The following is a 21,728-nucleotide window of genomic DNA, read 5'->3' on the forward strand; positions in this document are numbered from 1 at the left end:
TCTCTCCAACACTGACCAAGCCCTCTCGACCAACCTGAGAATCCCCAAACCATGCTGCCAAGCTCTGTTGGTTCCCACCATAAAACAACCCATCCTTTGCCTCTGGCCTCCTGTCCCTGTCATTCCCGTCAAAATTCTAGAGGGTCTGCCTGCACACACGTACAGTGCCTCTTTCCTCCACACTCTCCAACTGGACTGTCATCTCCTCCACTTCAGTCCAAGTGCTTGAGTTCGCTAGTGACCGTGTGGCCAAATCCAACAGCCCCTCTTCTGTCTTCATTGTACTGGACTTCTGAGCTGCACTGACCATTCCTCTTCGCCCAAGATCCCGTCTCATTTTGGCCATCATATATCATAGTTCCCTCCTGCTTGCTTTAGAATGAAATAGTGGTTCTCAGCTAGGGGGGATTCTGCCTCCACAGGGAATATCTGGCAACGTCTGGAGACATTTTTGATGGTCACAGCTGGGTGGTGGTAGTGGTACTTCTGGCAACGAGTGGGTAGATGCCAGGGATGTTGCTGAATACCCTACAATACAGAGGGCAGGCCCTCTTCCCCAAATAAGGAATCATCAGACCCAAAATATCAGTGCCAAGGCTGAGAAATCCTGGGAAAAGGGGTCTGCCAACTATGGTCAGTGGGCCAAATCCTGCCCACTGCCTGCTTTTGTAAATAAAGTTTTACCAGAACGCAGCCACGTTTATTTGTTTATGTATCGTCCATGGCTGCTTTTGCACTAACATGGCACATCTGAGTAGTTGTGACAGAGATAGAATGACCTGCAAAGCCTAAAGTATTTCTTTTTTTTTAAAGTTGAGAATTATGTTTTTTTTTTTGTTGTTGTTGTTTTGGCTGCGTTGGGCCTTCGTTGCTGCACGTGGGCTTTCTCTAGTTGTGGCGAGCAGGGGCTACTCTTCGATGCGGTGAGCAGGCTTCTCACTGCAATGGCTTCTCTTGTTGTGGCTGGCGGGCTCTAGAGTGCAGGCTCAGTAGTTGTGGCGCACGGGCTTAGTTGCTCTACGCATGTGGGATCTTCCCAGACCAGGGATCGAACCTGTGTCCCCTGCACTGGCAGGCAGATTCTTAACCACTGTGCCGCCAGGGAAACCCAGCCTAAAATATTTCTATCTGGACCTTTTTCAGAGCAAGTTTGTCCAGATGTGAGACGGCCTGTTTTTAGAGAGGGAGGGTGGCATAAATATTTATTCCTGAGCTCATAAAGGGAAAAAACCCCCCTGATTTCTAAGACCCCTGTCTTAGAACAGAGTTGCTGAATCACCACTGGACATACTGAAAACTGTCTAACGTAATGAACATAATTTCAGCAGCTAAAAAAAGGATTCTGCAAACATGTGCCTGATGTTATTCCTCATCTGGAAAACCATACAAAATATTTCTGCCATAAAAATCTTAACTGGAGTTATGGTAGAAAAAGGTCCCAAGCAACATAAAAACAAGACAAGAAAAACATTTTATGGACGTCACTGAAAGACAACCAGAGCTTGAAATACTTATTTCTGGTTGTTAAAATGTCCTTTGTCGCCACCTAGTGGAATAAGGAGTTGTCGCCTGTTGGAGGGGAGTGAGTGGAGGAAAGATGCTGGTTCCTCTGGGAAAAAACTGGTTGAGACCCTCCTTCCCTGCCTCTCCCACCCCAGGGCAAGTAGGGGGGAGTCTACTGAGGAGGTTTCCCTATTTCAAGTAAGTAAGCCCGATGATCAATCCAGGGGCTCATTTATTCCTTGCTGACATGAAGATGATATCATGTCCTGGCTCTGAAGGACATTAGAGCCCAGAGGAGGGGACCCACGCCTAAGTCTCTCTCCCCATCTCTGCAGGAAGAGAGCTGCTAGTTCCAACTCACTTTGGCAGGTGCCACTGACCTACGGCTAAGAGCACCTACCTCATTGGGCTTAAGATTAAATTAATCAATACACGTAAACATCCTTTAAAACAGTGCCAGGCAAATACTGAGTAACTGATAAATAACAGAATTATTAAGATGCCTGAAATACACCTGAAATATTCCATGAGGATGAATATTATAAACAGAGGTCCCAGTTGGCCTCATTCATACAACTAGGGATGTTCCCTTGGTAGAGTTTCAGCAGCTACCTCGTGGGCATCTCTCCAGGTAACACTGCACGTTTGAGACACTGGAGGTTACAGGAAGAGAAACTCGGCAAGGCTCCTAAAAGAAGTCACTTATGACAACCCTTCTTGGAGGCAGACTCACTGAGAAGTAAACTGGAATTCTATACTAGATGCTGTGGGAGGGAACTGTGTGCATCTCACCATCAGTGATAAATAAATAAGCAAACAAAGCAAACCACTAGGCTGGAACAGTGGTCAGAAGCCCAGGCTCTGTACTTGAACACATAGGGGTTCAAATCTCAGTTCTGCTTTTACTGGGGGTATGACCTGGGGCAAGTAAATTTACCTAATGTTCAGTCCTTATTTGTAAAAACAAGGATAAAACAGTATCTGCGCCACATGGAGTTTCTCTGTGGGGATTAAATGATCTCATCTACATGAAGTATGTAACAAAATTAAGTGCTTAGTAAACGTTATTTAATGCTGTTATTACCACCTACTCTCAGTTTCCCCTTTTCATTGTTTTAAATTACACTTAAAACTGCAGAGATGACAAATAGACTTTACCTCATGAGTCAACTCTGATCAATTGGTTGTGCCAGCTTGAAGCATTAGGATTTAAAGGATTTGAAAGGATTTGAGTCTTATCTTAATGTGGTAGCAAAAAGTATAGCAATTGATTAGTGATGTCTGCCCTGGGTGCAGGAATGAGCAGTATTGGTAGGAAAGCCATCTCTGCCACAGAGAGTTCCTGATTAGATGTTTTAGAGCCATTCTCAAATCACTCGGCAGGGACGCAAAGAGAGCAGTCAGTACTAGTGAATATGGTTTGGGTGTGAAGGGAAGAGGTGGGAATCAGAGTTCCATCCATCATTTCTGGAAAAGAGTGAAGTTTTGTCACTAGAGATTTGCTCTCTGATGATGTCCATCCTTATTAGGCTTTAGGACATCAGAATGACAGTATTCTGAGTCAGAGACAAGGTCCACTCACCATGAGGCACCATGTAGACCCCAAGGATGAAATGAGGAAAAACTGGAGAGTCTGGGTTCTTTTTCTACCTGGAGACACCTCAGACCACCTTGGCCCAGCCCCTACAGAGGCATTATTCATCACACACTTAGATTCAGTCCCTGGCCCAGTTCTACCTACTTGCCACACTCCTTGCAGGGGAAGATGGTGGTGGGGTCTGTCTCGCCGCTGGTGGTGCTGTGAGAGGGTGAGCTCTTCACTGAGCAGTACCCGCTCTGGGCACTGCCAGGCTTCTGCTTTCCAGAGGGAACAGCACCCCGAGCTTTGGTCACCTGGTTGGTGCCACCGTGGATGCGGGCATGGCCATTCAGTGCCTGTCGGGAGCTGAACACCTGGGGAAGAAAGGGAGTGACATGACATCTACAGTCCTGAAAAGGAAATTAGGGTTATTAGTTACTCATTGGTAGAACATGTGATACTCGAAACAGTGTCTAATGACAAGGCCTAGGGGTTTTACATAAGCAAACTCTGGGCAAATGCCACAGAAAGTAGAGATCGAATACCACAACCACAAGTGCTGTGCCAGTAAGAAACCCATCACTGTTATAACCAAAGACTAGGGCTCAATCCACTGCCTCCATCTCACAGGGAGGCCATTGGGCCATTTCCCCTCTGAACACCTTATTTTTTCCATCTGTAAAATGAGAGGGTTTGGACAAGCTTTCAAACTTTTTAACAGCCAGAAGCTACCTTCCACCTCTTTTTTCTTTTCTTTCTTTTTTCCTTTCCTTTCCTTTCTTTACTTAAAAAAAATCAGGTCTTATTCAAAAGCTCAAAGCAGAGGTACTCTGGCTGAAATAGACAGCCCCCCCAAATTGAATCTATTTGCTCAGCTCTATCTCCCCCCTAGGAAGCCCTCGAACCCCAAGAGACACAGCTTGGAAGACACTGACTAGCTGCTCTGATATATTCTATATGTTATTTCTAAGCCCCAGTCAGTAGCCCAGTGTTGAAGCAACGTTTCCGACCCCGACATTGTACTGCAGGATGAAAAAAAGGGGAAGGACCTGGTCTTTTGAAGGCTGCCATAAGGCACGGTTTCCCAACCTCAGTATTACTGACATTTGGGACTGGATGATTCCTTGCTGTGGGGCTGTCCTGGGCATCACAGGATCTTCAGCAGCAACCCTGGCCTCTCTACCCACCAGATGCCAGGAGCACCTCCCTAGATGTGATAAAAATGTCTCCGGACGTTGCCAAATGTTCATGGGGAACAAAATCATTCCCGGCAGAGATCCACTGCTGTAAAGGGATGTAATCCACACCCCTGAATTCCAAGAGCTCTGACTTCCAGATTGCTAAGTGCATCAGCTAGTGGGAGTACCCACTGAACTGTCCAGACACAGATGGTCACTCTGTGTTAAGTTCATGAGTTCTGTTTATAGTCTTGCAGGGAAAAAAAAAAATCTTTCGCTGATTTAGCAACCGAAACCTCCATGGTTAGGCACCGAATAAAACTAACATGGTTTTTCCCTGTTGTTTTTTAAAGTCACGAAAAAATATTCACCTTGCTGAGCATTTTTGATTGGGTAAAGTAAAAGATGATTTCCCGCTCAGGAAAGAATTTACTGTACACCCAAACTATGAATTGAGGAAGCATCCAATTTCTAAACAAATTCACCAAGGACACTGTCATTTAAAGTCACATCTCATAGCTAGTGGGAAGCAGCCACATAACACAGGGAGATCAGCTCGGTGCTTTGTGACCACCTAGAGGGGTGGGATAGGGAGGGTGGGAGGGAGATGCAAGAGGGAGGAGATATGGGGATATATGTATACGTATAGCTGATTCACTTTGTTATAAAGCAGAAACTAGCACATCATTGTAAAGCAATTCTACTCCAATAAAGATGTGTAAAACATAAATAAAAAGTCACATCTTAATCATCCCCTAAAGGGAGTGCTGTATACAATACGGCAATGATGGAGTGAAGCGTCCAGCTCATTAAACATCAAAGATAGAAACAAGCTAGCAATTTCTTAGGTTCTCTTCAGAGCTAATGCAAAATGTATGTATCATTTAAAAGGAGTTTTTCATTTTTTCTTAAATGTAAGTCAAGTGAATTTCTGCTTTAGGATCTAACTATTTTAAAGACTGTTGCTTCCTTCATCTAAGTGACAGACTCAATAAGCAGCGTTCAATGCACTCTGGAAAACAGTATTATCCTGTGTAACACACAAGCAAGGATAAGCACTAACTTGGGGAAAACAGGGCTTCATATGAAAGGAGCAACATTCTAAGTTTTTGCATAATACCTCTAGAGCTTGCCTGCACAGGTGTGCCCAGCTTTTAGAAACTTGATTTGGGAAAAGCTCAACAATTCAGATGAGTGGGGTACCCGGGGGACTGAGAGTCCAAAGTTAGCAATTAAAAAAACATATCCATTAAAATACACAGGGAGCCTTAGATCAGGCCAGTACAGATTCTGTAAGGCCATCCTTTAGTGATCAAATGGTGAACTGGTTTTATTTTAGCTAAATGATGCTTCTAATGTACTTGAAAAGTACTAGGTTAGGTAATTACACAGACACCTTTTTAGCCTGTTTACATGAATAATTTGCTTAGTAAATCTTGTTTGCTTCCCCCCAAAAGTACAAAGATAAACTTTAGCTAAATCTTTGTAATTATGCCATAAAAAGACACTCCTTCTCTGTGGGCTCTCCCACTGCATTTAAATGCATGTCTCCAGGACATGACCTGTGTGACACAGCCCAGGAGGAGTAGGGGGGCACCAAGTAACGAGGAGTGTAAGTTCTGGAGGTCAAGGTCCATTGTAGAGCCTGAATCACATTTTCCCTGAGGGCAGGGACGGACCTGTGTCCTCCAAGCACATGCACAGTGCTCAACAGAGAACACACACTCCAGAAATATCTACGGGCTGAATGAATAAGTAAATGGATGAAAGAAAGAAAAGCATGGCCACATGGACTTCCCTCTGCCAAACTTTCACTGCTGAAAGTACACCTTTTGCAAAGTGCATCATCTCTTAAAGCCGGGCACAGCTGTATGTACGGCTCTCAGGAGTCCCAGATCCCTGGAGGGCGCAGAGACACTTACAGCTCCACAGTTGGGCATTTCACAGATGAAGGAGCCTGAGGGCTGGCCCAGGGCTTGCAGGGGCGGCCCCTCTGCGGAAGCCAGGACCGGGCCTGGTGGTGGCTCTGGAGACTTGGGCAATTCACTCTCCTCTTCTCTCATGGATTTCCTGTCTTCTTCTGGGTCTTCCTCCTCCTCCTGTACCTCTTCATCTTCTTCACTCGTCTGGTGTTACGGCAATAAAAGCAAAAGGGGGAAAATCCCCAAATGGCATGTTTAGTGATGAACAGAACCCAGGAGCTAGGAGAGGAGAGAAGGGCTGGACGCTGGGGCTGCATCGGCTTCTTTGTGCATAAGGAAGGGCTGGCAGAGGCCTCTGGGGAGCGATACGGTTTCTACAAGGTTGGTCATTGGACACTTGGAATTCTGAGGGCAAGAAAGTCCCCCCAGCCCACTTTGGGTTCCCTTATCACTTATAAAAACATATCCTAAGGCAGAGGATATACAGATTTCTGTATGTAGAGTTTCTCCCCCTTTAGTCCCACTGACTAAAACACAGGCAGGATACCCCACTTGCAGCAGCTCTGCCTCCCCAGAGCAGTGAGGAGGGTTTTCAAGCAGTAATGACACTGTGGAGCCCCTCTGGACAGAGACTAAAGACCTATCAGGATTTGTTTTTAAAGGTCTTCTAACACACTTCCTTGCAAGATGCCCGAGATATTGATTTGACCTGTGGAAGGCACATGACCCATGGCATTCTGATGCACTTCTTCTCTGTTCTTGTCAGAAAACAGGATCAGAGACTGAACCACAGTGACTCTGAAAAGGAGCAGAAATGGAAGGGGATATTCCCTTTTATTTATCATGTGCTATATATATATATATATTTTGGTCTCTGATAATGGTCTCTGATCATGGGCCCTCTATAAAAAAGAATAAGAAAAATATTTCTATGAATAATTATCCTCTTTGTGACTGTGTCCCCTCCCTCTGCTTCAGAACAGCAACAAGGTGCAGAATTAAGCAGAAGGTCCTGACCTTCGTCAAGGTTAACAAGACAGTTAATGGAATAGCCTGGAGGAGGTACCTGGGCTGGGTGGGGATGGGGGCCAGGGATCTAGGAGGCCCTTTTAGTGAACTAACTACCTTACTCTGCAATCTCAGTCCTCACGGGGGTGGGGTGGGGGGAGGGTGTGTGTGTAAGGGATGCTTGCTCCTCCGGGCCTAGAAGGACTGAGTACCAGGGATGGGAATTCCGTGTTACGTCAACCTCATTTTAGCGTCTATTTTACAGCACTTCGCGGTGTACAAAGTGTGTTTGCTGTGTCACTGAATAGGCTGTAAACAGTCCTCCTAGTTTACAAATGAAGAAACAAAAGGGATGTCCCGCTGCCTTCCACCCTGATGGGTCATCTGTCTCTACTGGGCTCTCTGCATACCCACTGCTTAAAGCATGTGGGCCGGGGGACTTCCCTGGTGGCACAGTGGTTAAGAGTCTGCCTGCCAATGCAGGGGGCACGGGTTCGATCCCTGGTCTGGGAAGATTCCACATGCTGCGGAGTGGCAAAGCCTGTGCGTCACAACTACTGAGCCTGGGTTCTAGAGCCCACGAGCCACAACTAGAGTCTGTGTGCCACAACTACTGAAACCCGCACGCCTAGAGCCCATGGTCCGCAACGAGAGAGGCCACCGCCATAAGGGGCCCGTGCACCATGGCGAGGGGTGGCCCCTGCTCGCCGCAACTAGAGAAAGCCCGCGCAGCAACGAAGATCCTATGCAGCCAAAAAAAAAACAAAACAAAACAAAACATGCACATGGTCTGCAGTTTGGTTTACCCCAGACAGTAATGTAACTCTGGGTAAGCCTACAATTCTTAGAACCTGGAAGCCAGAATTTCCAAGAACAAAGATTTCTGAGAGTAGCAGTACCCTGGGATCCAGAAACCACCAGCTTTCTCTCTCCAGTTTGGATTGGGGATGGGAGAGAAAGATAATCCCAGTAAATACGGGCATTTAGCACACTGCTCACTGTTTCAGTATTATCCTTATTTAATATGGTATATATGCATATTTGAGACCATGTATTAACAGGGTATACTTAAGAAATGGTCCCAGTTTCCAGTGGGTAAATTAGGATTAATCAGTAATGATTACATTTGCTGAAAGACTTCAACGAATACAGATGTAGGCTTAATACATTTTACAGAGTGATTTATGATATAAGCTTACAGATCTCTTACTAGTATAGAATATACAGGTGGATATCACTTAAATGGCCTTATTCTCATATGAATCAACCACCTTCCAACCTCAGAGAATTTCAGGTAAAATCATGTTACGTCTAACTCCACGGGTTCGCTCCATTCCTTTACAGAACTGGAACTCTGGTCTCAGGTACCAGGATATTAAGCGGACGGAGGCCCACAGCTCACCATTTAAAGTAAATTACATGTAACTTTCAATGGCAATGGCACTTATTCCACAGCAGCTGTTATACAATTTTCAAGTTGTTATACAAATGTATACAATTTTCTCACCATGCTATTGTTTGACAGCTCTTAAAAGTTCCATAGAGCCATTAAATTACAGATCAAATTATACTGTCCTGTGATTATATATGTCTCATGAACGTAGACAGGTTTACTTCGAACAGCAATCTACGCATGTTCACAAAATGATTTATCATCAAGTGAAAGTGCTCACCGATGTGACGAGAGATGCAAAGACAGAGGACAAAACCCTAACGTGTAGAACTCTGTATCAACAAGTTGGCCATTTCGTGATGCATCATGAAAGGAAACATTTGGTATTATTCCAAAATTGGCAGAAAAGTGGGCAAGTACAGAGCAGGGAGATGGTTATGTATTACACAAAGTGCTCAAAACCCTGGGTCCAAGTAAGAGTTTCTTGAGGAGATTTTTATTTCTCAGGCCTGCAAATGGCATTTGTATTATGAGAAATTTATAAGTTAAAACACAAATGCTCAACAACCCAAATTTCTTCAACGACACAAATTTGAGTGTTACAGTCACTGATGAATGATGATGGTGATGACAACATACTGAAGGCCTGCTGTGAATCAGGGACTACACACACACACACACACTGCTAGTTTTCACAAAAATCCTGCACAATATTTTTTTTTCATTAAAAAAAATTTATTTATTTAGGCCACACCATGCAGCTTGCTGGCTCTTAGTTCCCTGGCCAGGGATTGAACCTGGGCCCTCAGAACCTCAGCAGTGAAAGCATGGAGTCCTAACCACTGGACCACCAGGGAATTCCCTACAAATTTTTATTTTTTAAACAAATGAGAAATTGGCCAGAGAACGAATTTTCCCCAGAGCACATAGCTGGTAAAGAAATTGAATCGAGATTTAAACCCTGCACCGTCTGCTTCTAAAGCCTCAGCCTTAGCTCCTTGCCTGCCTGCACAGGTCCACAGATGCACATCTGTCCATCTGGACACGGCTTAGGTTTTCAGCTCAAACACAGAGCTAAACCTCTCAAAACCATTGAGAACCAGCCGCCTTTCCGTGTCAGAGGGAAGGAGGATGTTCCCCAGGCCCCTTGTCAGTGGATCGCACTGCAGGCAATTCAGGCCTGGGACCATGGGGGAGCTGTGCCCTCGGAGCCTTGACCGCTGTCTTCCAAAGTCAGGTAACTGCCTCAGCTGGTTTCTTTTTCTTTCTTTCTTTTTTTTTTTTGCGGTACGCGGGCCTCTCACTGTTGTGGCCTCTCCTGTTGCGGAGCACAGGCTCCGGATGCGCAGGCTCAGCGGCCATGGCTCACGGGCCCAGCCACTCCGCGGCACATGGGATCTTCCCAGACCGGGGCACAGACCCGTGTTCCCCGCATTGGCAGGCGGACTCTCAACCACTGCACCACCAGGGAAGCCCTCCGCTGGTTTCTTGAACTGTGCTGAATTTTGCTCACAGCCAGACCCACAGGTTCGCCTTGAGTGGAAGCAGGAGCCTGGGCAGGGAACAGGAAGCTATGGCCAGCACTTCCCTCTCGCCTCCTCAGCAGAGCCCACCTTGGCCTCCTCTTCGGCCTGCAAGGGTGGAAGGGCCTGTGACGGTCTCAGGCCAGAAGTCAGGTCACCTGCTGGATGAGCTTGTGCTATGCTGACCTCCTGGCCCCTAAAGAGCAGTCACTCCTCACCCTCCTTTCTTCCCCCCCGTCTCCCTTGAAAAGTCCCTGAGCTACCCGACTGTGCTCCATATGGGGGGAATATACTCCCTTTAATAAAATATTGAGGAGAGCTACCAAGTGTCCCAGGCAGGCCCAGAGGACAAGAGCAGGACCCCCTCCTAGGACTGTGCCTCCTGCACCTTCCCCGTCCTTGCATGGTCCCAGTTTTTCATGTCCACTTGGCAAACTATCCTCAGAAGGTTGACTGTGTCTTCACAGTGCCCTAAAGGGAGTTGTGAGCTACCACAGTGGCCTTGAATCAAGATTTTCTTGTTTTTGGGGGGGCCTGAGTCATCTCTGCACATTCAGCTCACAGGTCACAAGGTGTGGTTGCACCTGACCCAGCCTAATACCGGCTCCTGGCAAATAAGCCCAAAGAGGTGTGGTGCCTGGGGTGACGTCTTAACCTTTCCTCCTCAGTCTGAGGCTACACGCTGGCTCGGGCCTTTCCACCCACCTGCAAGACACTGCTGGTCCAAGATGGCACCTGTGCCTAACGTGGTCACACCTTCCTTAGTAGCTCTCCTCCACTCAGAATCTCCTGGTTCACCCCCTCTCTTCCCAGGGAGTTCATAGAGGGATTGTTGCCATGACCCAGAGCGACTCCTACCTGGGAAAAACGTTCACTCATTCATTCAACAAACGTTTACTGAGTGCTGATATCGTGTCAGGCACTGTCCTAGGCACTTGGTAACACCCAAGTTGAAGAGACATCAACTTGATTTGGGAAACCATATCCTCTGATTTTGCTCCCTTCCAAACCATGACTCTGACAGATCCCAGAACATTCCAGAATTGGAAGGGACTTTCCAAATCATCTAAACCATCGGCCCCCTTTTAGTGGTCAGTAAGCGTAGGGGCCAGGTCCTAGGTCTCCCAGGCCAGTATTCTTTGCGCTTCCTCATTTACTGTCTATTCTGCTCATTCAGAAAGCAATGCCCTGTGTGACCTTGGGCAAGCCCCTTCCCCTCGCTGGGCCTCAACCTTCTGCCTGAGGACTGGTAGAGCTGGATGAGAGAGAGTCCCCAAAGGCCATATCTAAGACTTTCTGGACCTCATCTCATACTACTTTTAAAGACTCTTGGGGTTCACAGTAAACTTTCTCCTTGTGTATGCCACATCTTCCCACCTATAATATATGCTCCTGGGGCAGGGGGCAGAGGCCGGTTTACAGCCCCGGGTCACCCACAGCACTGCAGACATAGTGGGAACTCAATTGTTTTTAGTTGATTGAACCAGAAGAGGCCACGTTGCTTTTTTAAACGTTAGCCACAGGTGAGAAAAAGGCTATTCAGATATAAGATATCACTACTTAAGGCAGTCAAACAAAACTCATCATAGGAAACCCTGAATATAGAATACTGCCATCTCTGATCAAAAGAATGGCAATACCATTCTATTCTACAGATGTCTATTTTTTTTTTATATTTGGGTCCAAATATAAATTTATATATGTGTATATATTTCTTAGCTAGGATCAATTCTTAGTTAGGAACTTAGGCTTTGAAGCATTAATGAGTCCAAGTGTTTTTGCACTTCTCTAAGAGGATTTGCATTTGCTTGCTCTTAAGTGTTACACCAGGGAATCAGGCTCAGACAACACACTCACCAGCCTTTTGACCATGGCTAAGTTACCTAGGCTCTGTGCCTCAGTTTCCTACCTCACAGAATTGGTATAAGGAGTAAAAAAGTCAATATGTGTAAAGTGCCTCCTAGTACAATGCCTGGAATGTATGAAGCACTATGTAAACGTCTGTGAAAGAGATTAACCCACATATGTGCTAGTAACACTTACATGGGGGACACAATTGGGAATGAAAGTATAATTACAAATATTCACGATGTTTATGAATTCCAAACACATTCCCTGATGGTTGCAGACGAGAGTTTAGTAATCTGTTGTAAGACGTAATTTTTACACACACATACGTGTTTTCCACAACATGTGAGAAGATTTCCCTTTGGCTGTGGATGCAGAGAAGAGAGTTAACCACAAGGACAAAAGTGGTAGTAATTTCCAAAGCCACACAGAGGCATTCAGAGAAGATTTCGATCTAGTGATGTCTTTTTTTAAAACTTCTTTCTTTCCTTTTTTTTTTTTTTAAATTAATCAACATTTATTTTTGGCTGCGTTGGGCCTTTGTTGCTGCGCGGGCTTTCTCTAGTTGCGGCGAGCGGGGGCTACTCTTTGTTGCAGTGCGGGGGCTTCTCATTGCAGTGGCTTCTCTTGTTGCAGAGCATGGGCTCTAAGTGTGCGGGCTTCAGTAGCTGTGGCACGTGGGCTCAGTAGTTGTGGCTCGGGGGCTCTAGAGCGCAGGCTCAGTAGTTGTGGCGCATGGGCGTAGTTGCTCTGCAGCATATGGGGTCTTCCCAGACCAGGGCTCAAACCCATGTCCCCTGCACTGGCAGGCGGATTCTTAACCACTGTGCCACCAGGGAAGTCCCTAGTGATGTCTTTAGTAGGTTCTTCATCTTAATACGCAGACAACTTTGGATTGTCTGCTAATGAAGGAAATCAGTACCAAGGATAAATGGTGATGTGAGGATCAGAATAATCTACACACTGCTAACTAGTTCCCCAATAACTGAGAGTTCCTGGCGCCATCTAGAGGTCAACGTTGCTCCTTGGGCATGCTTCACAGAAGCTGTGTAAACTCCGAGTGCACTTAGGTCTTTCTAAGGCATGTTAGTTCTCTGGTAAGGAGCATCTGTGACTGTGGAAGGATCAGGAAGTGCTATCCCAGAATGTCGGGGTGCCTCTTATAAGTCACCCACATCAAGGCTGGAACCACCACGGTTTAACTCCCCCGGTGCCTACCTGCCCTGGAACGCGAGCCAGCCCTCATCTCCTTAACTGATCACTGGGCTGCGGGTCAAACCCAAAACTGCCTTCCCTCCGCCTAATTATCCCAGGAAATCAAGGCCTGAATCTCACCTGGGAACTGGCCTGTCACCCACCAGTGCCAGCCACTTAGGGACCTGGGCATGGGGCAGGAGCAGGGCCCGAAGAAACAGCACCCGGGCAGCTTCACTCACCACACAATCGTCGATGATTTCCGAGAGCCGTGTCCGGTGTTTCCTCCCCAGCCTCATGATTTTTTTCCACGTGTAGTAGTACTCCACACACTGAGCCACCGTCTTGGACTTCACCTGCCAGGAAAGGCACCTCAAGATCAGCTCCAGCAGTGGGCAGGGTGCAAAGCAGCAAGCTTTTGTGCAAGTTTAAGTTTGTAATAGGTATTAGGTTTATGCAGTTGAATAAAAACATATACATGGTGAAAAATCTCCTCCCCACACCCGTTCTCCATCCATCCATCCATCCATCTGTTCCCCCCATACCCCTGCAACACAGCTGGCCCCTCTTATTCATATCTTGGGTGTCATTCCAGAATTTCTTTACATATATACCAACAAACAGGAAAATATATTCCTCCCCACCATTCTGCCTCACAAAAGGTAGCATACTCTATGTACTGCTTTGCATCTTGACTTTTTTTCGCAAGAAAGCTTGGAGATTTTTTTCACATTCGTCCATAGAGAGCTCGTTCCCTTTTTTAACCCATAAAGCAGCAAATCCTTTTTCAAATGCTTGAATGTATTTGGCTCTCCAACTTGTTGACATTCAAAATCTATTTATGAAAAATGTTCCTTAGTAATCGAACAGGAATATAAGACAAGTTATGACGACAAGAGCTTAGTGTTTGCAGAAAACAAGCCTTGCCCTCTTCTCCCCCAAAGGGGCAAAGATAAATGTGTTTTAAAGAGAAAAACATTCCTTTGTTTAGTTCATAGTGCTCTAAGCTCAAAGTGGGGTTCAATAATGTGGGTTTTCTGGAGGTAGATAAAAAGGCTGGCTGTCCCCTTGGGGGCAGGAACATGGCCACCTGCATAGTGAGAATGAAAAGAGTACCTTCAGAAGTCTGGTCTCCTCAAAGGTGGCCCCTTCATGTCCACCTGATATCATGAATTTCTACATTAGAATCACCCAGGGAGGGAGGATAGAGTCCCAGAGAACCCTTGTTTTAAGTCCTGCATTGCCTGGTGAGCACGACACATAAATCCATCAGGTGCGGGGCCTTTAAGGAATGAGGCTGAGGACAGACCAGTCCCGGGGGAAGGTGACCCAGGAGAGATGGGAGCCTGGGAGCTGCTGGGATAGAGGGCAGCAAAGAGTCCAGTGGCCTCCAGGGCAGAGTAAGTCGGGTGCGAATTCAGATCTGAAGACGGAAGCAAGTTGGAGAAAAAGTCCACCTACTCTGATTCTCATCCAGTCAAGGCCCAGGATTAAGGACAGGAGATATGAACCCGGGACAACACTGAGGCCCAGCCCAGAGCCAATGGCAGCTGTCACCTGGGACCCTGTTCTCTGTGGACCTGAGCATCTTAATAACTCAGTATGGCTCCATCATTCATCATTTTGCTGAAATACTCTTGAATCATTGTAACTTTTGGCCTAAACCATCTCTCAGCCAATTAAGGCCTATTACGTTTATTATGTGCTGGATAAAGCGCTATTTCATCTTTGTTAAAGAGCTCTACTTTGCTGTGAAATGCTATATATGTAACATGTTATTGTTGTTGTTATTATTATTATGTGGCTGCACCGCACAGCTTTCGGGATCTTAGTTCCCTGACCAGGGATCGAACCTGTGCCCCCTGCAGTGGAAGCTCGGAGTCTTAACCACTGGACCGCCAGGGAAGTCCCTGTAACATATTATTTTTATTAACACTGTCCTTATGATCAGGGGCCCAACACCAGAAACTCTGCTAGGGGGACGGCTCATATTCTCCCTTCTCCAATCCCCCCTCCCCCAATTCTGTCAGAAACACTACAGATCTGTCAAATACACATGAAATAGTTTATATAAATTGTGAACCAGAAGCCTCAGGTCTATTTATTCTGACAGAATGCATGAATTACACATTTTAATTAAGATAAGAATACCCCTCCCCCCCCACTGCCACATCCAAATAATCTATGTTCTCCTCCCCCCACATCCCTAACACCAGGGCCAAGCCATCCATAACAAATACCATCCTTTACCAGCAAGAGATGGAAGACATTCTTTTGTTGAGAGTCTTAAGCCAGTAACCAAATAGTTCTATATATCTTTAGGTGTACAACTTCCCAAATTTGGTTTCACGTAAGCAATGGGAAAAAGAATACTTACCATCTTCTGTACAAAAATAAAGTCTTTGTTGTAAGTGGCTAGTGCTTTATTAAACAGTTTTCTTTCTAGGGAGGTCCACTTGTCCGAACCTACAACAAAACACACATTTCATAAAAAAACAGCTCAGTTCTCCTCACTTGTGGTTGCTGGTTCACTTAGTTAAGTTACAAACTACAACTGTTCAGCATGTGATAGAATACATATCACACTCCTTTCTGAACAGGAAGTGCAGTGTAATGGTTAGGAGCCCTGACACCTGGGTTCAGATCTCAGCCGTGGCCTTGACCTTGGCAAGTTATTGAGCCTAAGACTCAGTTTTATTACCTACAAATGGGAATAATTCTGATCGTCTCCACCTCTTAAGATTTCTGTGAAGGTTAAAGAAGGTAATGCCCAAAAAGTGTCTAGCTTAGTAACTGGAAAACCATGAATGCTTAACGGAGTTTAGCTACAGTTTTTTTAATGTAATTAGGATGAGGGCAAGCATTCACGGAGCAAGTGATCCTCACATGTGCTGGATTCAGCAGTCTTCACCCTCAAGATGTTCACAATCTAGTGGGGAGAAAACCAGGAGGACCTGCATTCAAGGTGATGATTGCGAGGATGAAGGGAGGGGTCGGGTGCCGATAGGGCACAAAGGAGGGACACCACACGCAGGTTAGGGCAGCCGGGAAGGCTTCCAGGTGGAGAGAACACCTGAGCGGGGTTTAAAAAGACACAGAAGCAAGTCAGGCAAGAAGGAGATGGAAGGGAATTCTGGGGAGAGAAAGTGGCATGTGCAAAGTCAGAGGCAAGCAGTGAGAGGACACATTCATTCATTCATCCATTGGGCAGATACTTCTTAGGAGTTTACTACATGCAAGACACAAGGGAGAAAAAAACTAATACTTATAAGTGCTTACTATGTGCCAGGCTCTAAAGTACTTCACAGAGAGTAGTCATTTGGTTCGACAGACAATCTGTAAGATTGGTATTACTGCTACCCATTTTACAGATGAGGAAATGGAGGTGTTCAAGAAAGAAGCAGTAATCCAGTACAGCTCGACTACAGGGTTCCAGCAGAGGGAAAGCAGATGAGGCTGGGAGGTGAGAGGGACCGGTTCCTGACGAATCTGCAGACCAGTGAAGAAGAGGCCTTGCAGTGCCGGGCTGGTGCATCTTGCCTTGCTGGCTGAACTTGACATTCTCGTCAAAGCAGGATATGCAGATGTTTACAGAGAATGGTACTGGCCTATTTCCAAGGCAAGTCCTACTTCTGGGGGCTCAGTCACTGTGGCTGGTTTGCAGAAACTCGGCCTCATTCGGATTTTTTGAATTCCCTGTATCTCTGATTCTTTGGATGGTACATGGCTGGGCCTTTGATAAGCCTCTACTTTTCAGAGCTGTAATCCCCCAAACTATAGTATTTTTCCTTCCAACCAGAACAAGCCCAAGTTTTCCATTTTGCTATGCTTGACGGAGGGGCTAAAGTAAGAAAACCTGAATTGCTTCTTCCCTCAAAAGGTTGAGCCCAAATCATTCAAACAAGTGAAACCACGCCTGGCAGGCAGGCAGGAGGCAGACAGCCTCGGGTCCTTCAGAAAATATGTGACTCAGTGATGTCAGCTCAGATTTCTGAAATAAACACCTTCTCTGTGCGACTCCCTGATGGGTCCTTAAGCCAAGAGCTCTCGCTCCAGATGCAGGATATGCTCTCCACAGCTGGGCTGCTTCAGGCCCCTATAAAAGTAGGGCCACCACCTGATTTCTTTGGTTTGTTTCTCTCTTTAATTCTAGAAGGAAAGCAGCTTTCTGATTAACCCTCGGAAGAAGGAAGCCTCTTCCACGGGTTCTGGAGACCAGGACATCTCTGGTTGCGCAAACCACCATAACAGGGAGAAGTGGGGCCAGAGGTTCGGAGGGGCTTTGCTAGAGTGGATGTGAGCAGAGCATGTCGGTGGGGTTTGGAGCTCTGGAGCACCGGCATCACCATTCCTCAACTTCTGTCTAACGCTCAAGGGCTTCGGGTCCCAGCTCCCGTTTGCTCCCATTGCCCAGAGGCAGAGACAGAAAGAGCAAAACAGAAAGGCTGAACCAACAACTGAAAGACCAAAGAAGAGTCATGGCTCCTTTTAGGTATCCATTAAAACAGCAAAGAGAGATCAGAGAGGCAATGGTGTAAGAGGACCATGATGGGGCCATGTCACACTAGCTGAGCCCCTGGACAAGCATATAGGGAGGTTGGTGTGCTGCCCTGATACAGGTCCAGTGTGTGTAGCTCTGGGTTGCACCTCACATAGGAAGTTAGGGAATATTTTGCTGATGAAAACCCCCAATTAGATGAATGAGAATCCTTTCCACCCTCAGCCAGATCCTATGTTTCCCAAGTCAGAGCGCAGCTCGAAGCCTCCGTGAGACACTCACAGGGCCACGCAGCCTTCTCAGGCCAGCACCCAGCCTCTGTGGTGGACACACTTTCTTCCACCCCACGCCAAGCTTGTCATCTGATTACTGTCCAAACCGCAGTGTTAAGTCCCCAGGTCTGTTTACTTGTGAGAGGTATGTCCCTACACATCCCCAGATGGCCTTCCAGCTGTAACCCCACAGAAGGTGAAGTGACCCCCTGGACCATCTGTTATGGGGGATCCTCAAGCCTCATGGGGGAAGGAGGCCTTCTCTCCATCAACTCTTTGGTGGTGTTTAGGGCTGCTGCTCTGTGATGGGGTCTTTAGTCTTCCCAATCCCAGAGTGTCCACTCGACACCACCAGTCCTGGATTGGAAGTGGGCTACACCCTCGCAATTTCCTCTCTGTGCTGCCCCCGACCTGAGGTGCTCAGACGGTGAGAGATGGCTCCTCTACGTAGTCCTAGGGTCTGCGCTTTAGCACACGTGACTGTGCTGTGCGTACGTGTCTGTCCAACAAGGGTGTCCACAAACTGAGAGGGAGAGGCGGGGCCAGACAAGTCCATCGGTTCTCACGCTCCATCTTCATGGCACCCTGATCATGGGATTGCCCACAGGACTGAGAATCCACTCCTGGGCTCTTGGGCTGAATTCCCAGGCTGAAGCCGGGTACATATAATATCTGGATGCGCTTGCCCCAAATAATAAAGTCACTGTGCTGTGATAAAAGGGGTGACTTTAAGCAGGAGACCACAGGCTGCGAACCTGGTTCTGCCACTCACTCCTTCTGGGGCCCGTGCAAGTTTACTTCTCTGAGTCTCAGTTTCCTCTTTTGTGACTCGGGGATCCTGACGGTCATGCTGTGACTGGCAGCGTTTAGTCCGAAGTATGTGCACAGAGAATGCTTCAGATCTGGCCACTCGGACGGCAGATCCCAAATCAGCCTGCAGCCATGGGACACACGCTGTCCCCTGCTGACATCTGTGGGCACTCATGAAGCCTGCCGGTCCCTGCAGCATTCCCTGTCGTGTGTGGGCTCACCCACAGCCTTACTCTGGGCTACCTGTAACTTGCAGCCTTCTCCTCCCTGCCCCGAAATCCTCCTGTAATCCCGACAAGGCTCAGCGTCTCTCCTCCTGGGGTCTGTCTGGCAGGAGCATTTTCCTCATTCTTGGACAAGGTTTTCTAAGCCAGCCCTTCTTGGATTCTATTTCTTGAACAAAGTCCAGGATAAAATGCAAAAGCGAGGCAGGCGGCTGCCCCAACTCCTCACCTGCCCTCCCCCTTTGAGATCCCTGCTGTCCACTCAACATGTCCCTGGGGTTGATGGGCTGATGACACACCCTCCCTCCCCACCCCCATCCATTCTCCCTGGGGATTCCTGGCTAGTGGGCTATTATGAGCAGGGGTCCCTAACAAGACGATTAAGGCTAATTACAAAGAGCCTAATTAACTGGAGGAAACTGGTGCTGGAACAGTATCCAGAGGAAAAATGTTCTGAGCTTCGGTTGCTGGGAAACAGGCTCCGGATGGTGGCGAAATTTGGGGCAATCTATAGCGAATGCAGGCAATTAAAAAGAGACGTGGAGGGGTGAGAGAAAGTTTGGGCACAGTATGTTTTAAAGAGGGGCCTTTCTGTCTTCCTTTCAAGCTTTTAAAAACTGTTCTCGATGCTGTTGTTATAGCAGTTACATAAGAAAGACACGTTCATTGTAGAAAAAGGAGGACCTGTTTCTACACCAGATCTTCATTTCCGTGAAAGGTTTTCCATGATGGGTGAAGACTGAGTAATTTTTTTAGGGGTGCAGGTGAACCGGGTAATACCAAAGTTCCCTCTGGAGGCCAAAGGCAGGGAGGCCTTGATCTGAATCCAGAACCTGAGCTTGTCCACTAGCCTCTTCTCCACAAGTGCCACGTCAGGCAAAGCAGCAGAGTGAGTATTAACTCCGTTCCTGCCCTTCAGGGGATCACTCTCCAGCTAGCAACATGGGCTAAGGATGCCTGTGAGATGACTTCACAGCTGCGCTTCTTACAAAGTATTCTCTGGAGAACGTAATTCTGTCTCTTCACCAAACTGGGGCAGCTTCCAAGACAGAGACCAGGCCTCCCCCCGACTGAACGGGTATATTCCCTCCAGGTCTCTCATCTCCGGAGTCAGGTCAGGGCTCAGGACCCAGTGAGTGCTTGGGCTATGGTGGGGGCCCACAGTAGCCTCTGCTGAACCCTTGCCAAGACTCCCAGGGCCAGGTCTGACACCCCTCCACTCCGTGCCCATCTGCAGGAACTACCGGCTCAACGGAAAAACCAAAGACGCCGGAAGCTCTCTAATCACAACCAGGCATCCTTGTCACCCTGACAGACCCACACTCAAGCCTTCCCCACCCAACCGCTGACTGGGAGCCACTGCAAACAACCGCTGCCACTTACGGGCGGAGGGTGTGGAGAGAGAGGTCTGGACCGGGTGTGAATTAGAGAGCCTGGGGGCCACTGCGACAGCCCCCTTCCTCTGAGGATCTTAACAGGACTCTTCCGGGCTTGCCAAGCTGCCCCCAGATCTGGGCAAGCTGCCCACCTACACTGATGTCTCTCCTGGGCCCCAGCACTGGTCGCTCTTTCCTTTTCTCACTGAACTGCTTGGGATGGGATGGGATGGGGTGGAAGGGCAGGTCAGGAGGGAAGTGATTTTTCACAGGCTCCTGTCACTGTCTCCCCCAATTCACAGTCTGCACCCCTGAAACCAGTCTTGCCACCTTCCCTCCAGGGCACAGGCTGGGGAGGTCTGACCTCTCTCTAGACAACTGGAAGCCTGGGGTGCAATTCCAGGGCCGGAGTCGGGTGGGAGTGACACTGGCCACAGCCGCAGAGCTGGAAGCAAAGGAGATTTCAGAAAACAGTGTCCGAGCAAGGCTGGACCTGAGCTGACAGTCCTGCTAGAGAGCAACCCAAACAGGGCTTGGCACGAAGGCCAAGGCAGGACGGGGCCACGGGGGTGGGATTCACCGACACCCGGAACCAGTCAGAGGGTGGGGTGGTTAAAAGGGCGGAAGGCGGTCGCAGCTGTTAGCTGGGGCACGTGACGGGGGTAGACTCTGTGGCCTCCTCTGTGTTCTGGAAGGGAACCGCCAAGGGGATGGAGTCAGGCCAGACTTCAGAGATCTGTGACCTTTGTCCTTTGTGCTCATAATTCTAGAAGATTCTCTGGGACCCAGTCTGTGATCAGTTCCTGGAGAAGAGAGATTACTGGCAGACCTAGGCGAGCACCCTTTTCTCGGGGACGCACAGCTAATGGGACACCAACCCTTCACACCGGACAGCTCCACCTCTCTTGTCTCCAAGGGTCAAAAGGATTCTGGAAGCAACAAGAGTGCTTCCTGGTCTGCTTATAGGGAAAGGGCGTAAGGGATGGGCAAAGGATTTCCCAGGAACCCCCAACCCCCGAAGATCACTGAATTTTAGCAGAGTTTAGGGCCTTCTAGTTTCAAAGCTTTTAGTACTATTTTAAGGTTGTTTGGTGTTGTTTGGGGTGGAGGTGGTCTCTAGCCCATAGCTTTCCCGTCTCTTTTATGTCATGACACACACTAAAAAGATCACAGTACCTGCTTGGCATGCTGGGAAGAACTGGAGGGGATTTGGGGCCCAGACAAGGCTGCTCACAGCTGGCGATGAGCAGCCCAGAGGCGCCGCCCACCCCAGTCACCCCAGGGGCCGAGGGCAGCCACAGCAGATGCTAGGGAAGTCTCCTCGCTAAGCAGAGAAGCCTGACCCAGGCTCCAGGAGGCTGGACGGCCCGTCAGGGTTTAATGGGCAGCAGATGACGCTG

The 21,728-nt window shown here is 47.8% G+C and overlaps 1 protein-coding gene across 16 annotated transcripts in view; it reads right to left on the reverse strand.

Moving 5' to 3' along the window:
- Nucleotides 1-21,728, reverse strand: part of TRERF1 (transcriptional regulating factor 1) — a 280,637-nt gene that overhangs the window by 4,073 nt on the left and 254,836 nt on the right. For 13 of the 16 annotated variants that reach the window (XM_049716100.1, XM_049716101.1, XM_033424008.2 and 10 more), the window contains 4 exons: nt 15,526-15,614; nt 13,391-13,504; nt 6,183-6,386; nt 3,245-3,492 (listed from right to left, as the gene is read on the reverse strand). In XM_049716100.1, coding sequence (XP_049572057.1) covers nt 3,245-3,492; nt 6,183-6,386; nt 13,391-13,504; nt 15,526-15,614 — 655 coding nt within the window. The remainder of the gene's footprint in view (nt 1-3,244; nt 3,493-6,182; nt 6,387-13,390; nt 13,505-15,525; nt 15,615-21,728) is intronic. The other 3 variants (XM_012532232.3, XM_004267601.4, XM_033424018.2) reach the window with 1 other exon arrangement.

Source organism: Orcinus orca, chromosome 10 (assembly GCF_937001465.1).
Source record: "Orcinus orca chromosome 10, mOrcOrc1.1, whole genome shotgun sequence".
In the NCBI taxonomy this organism is placed as follows: Eukaryota; Metazoa; Chordata; class Mammalia; order Artiodactyla; family Delphinidae; genus Orcinus; species Orcinus orca.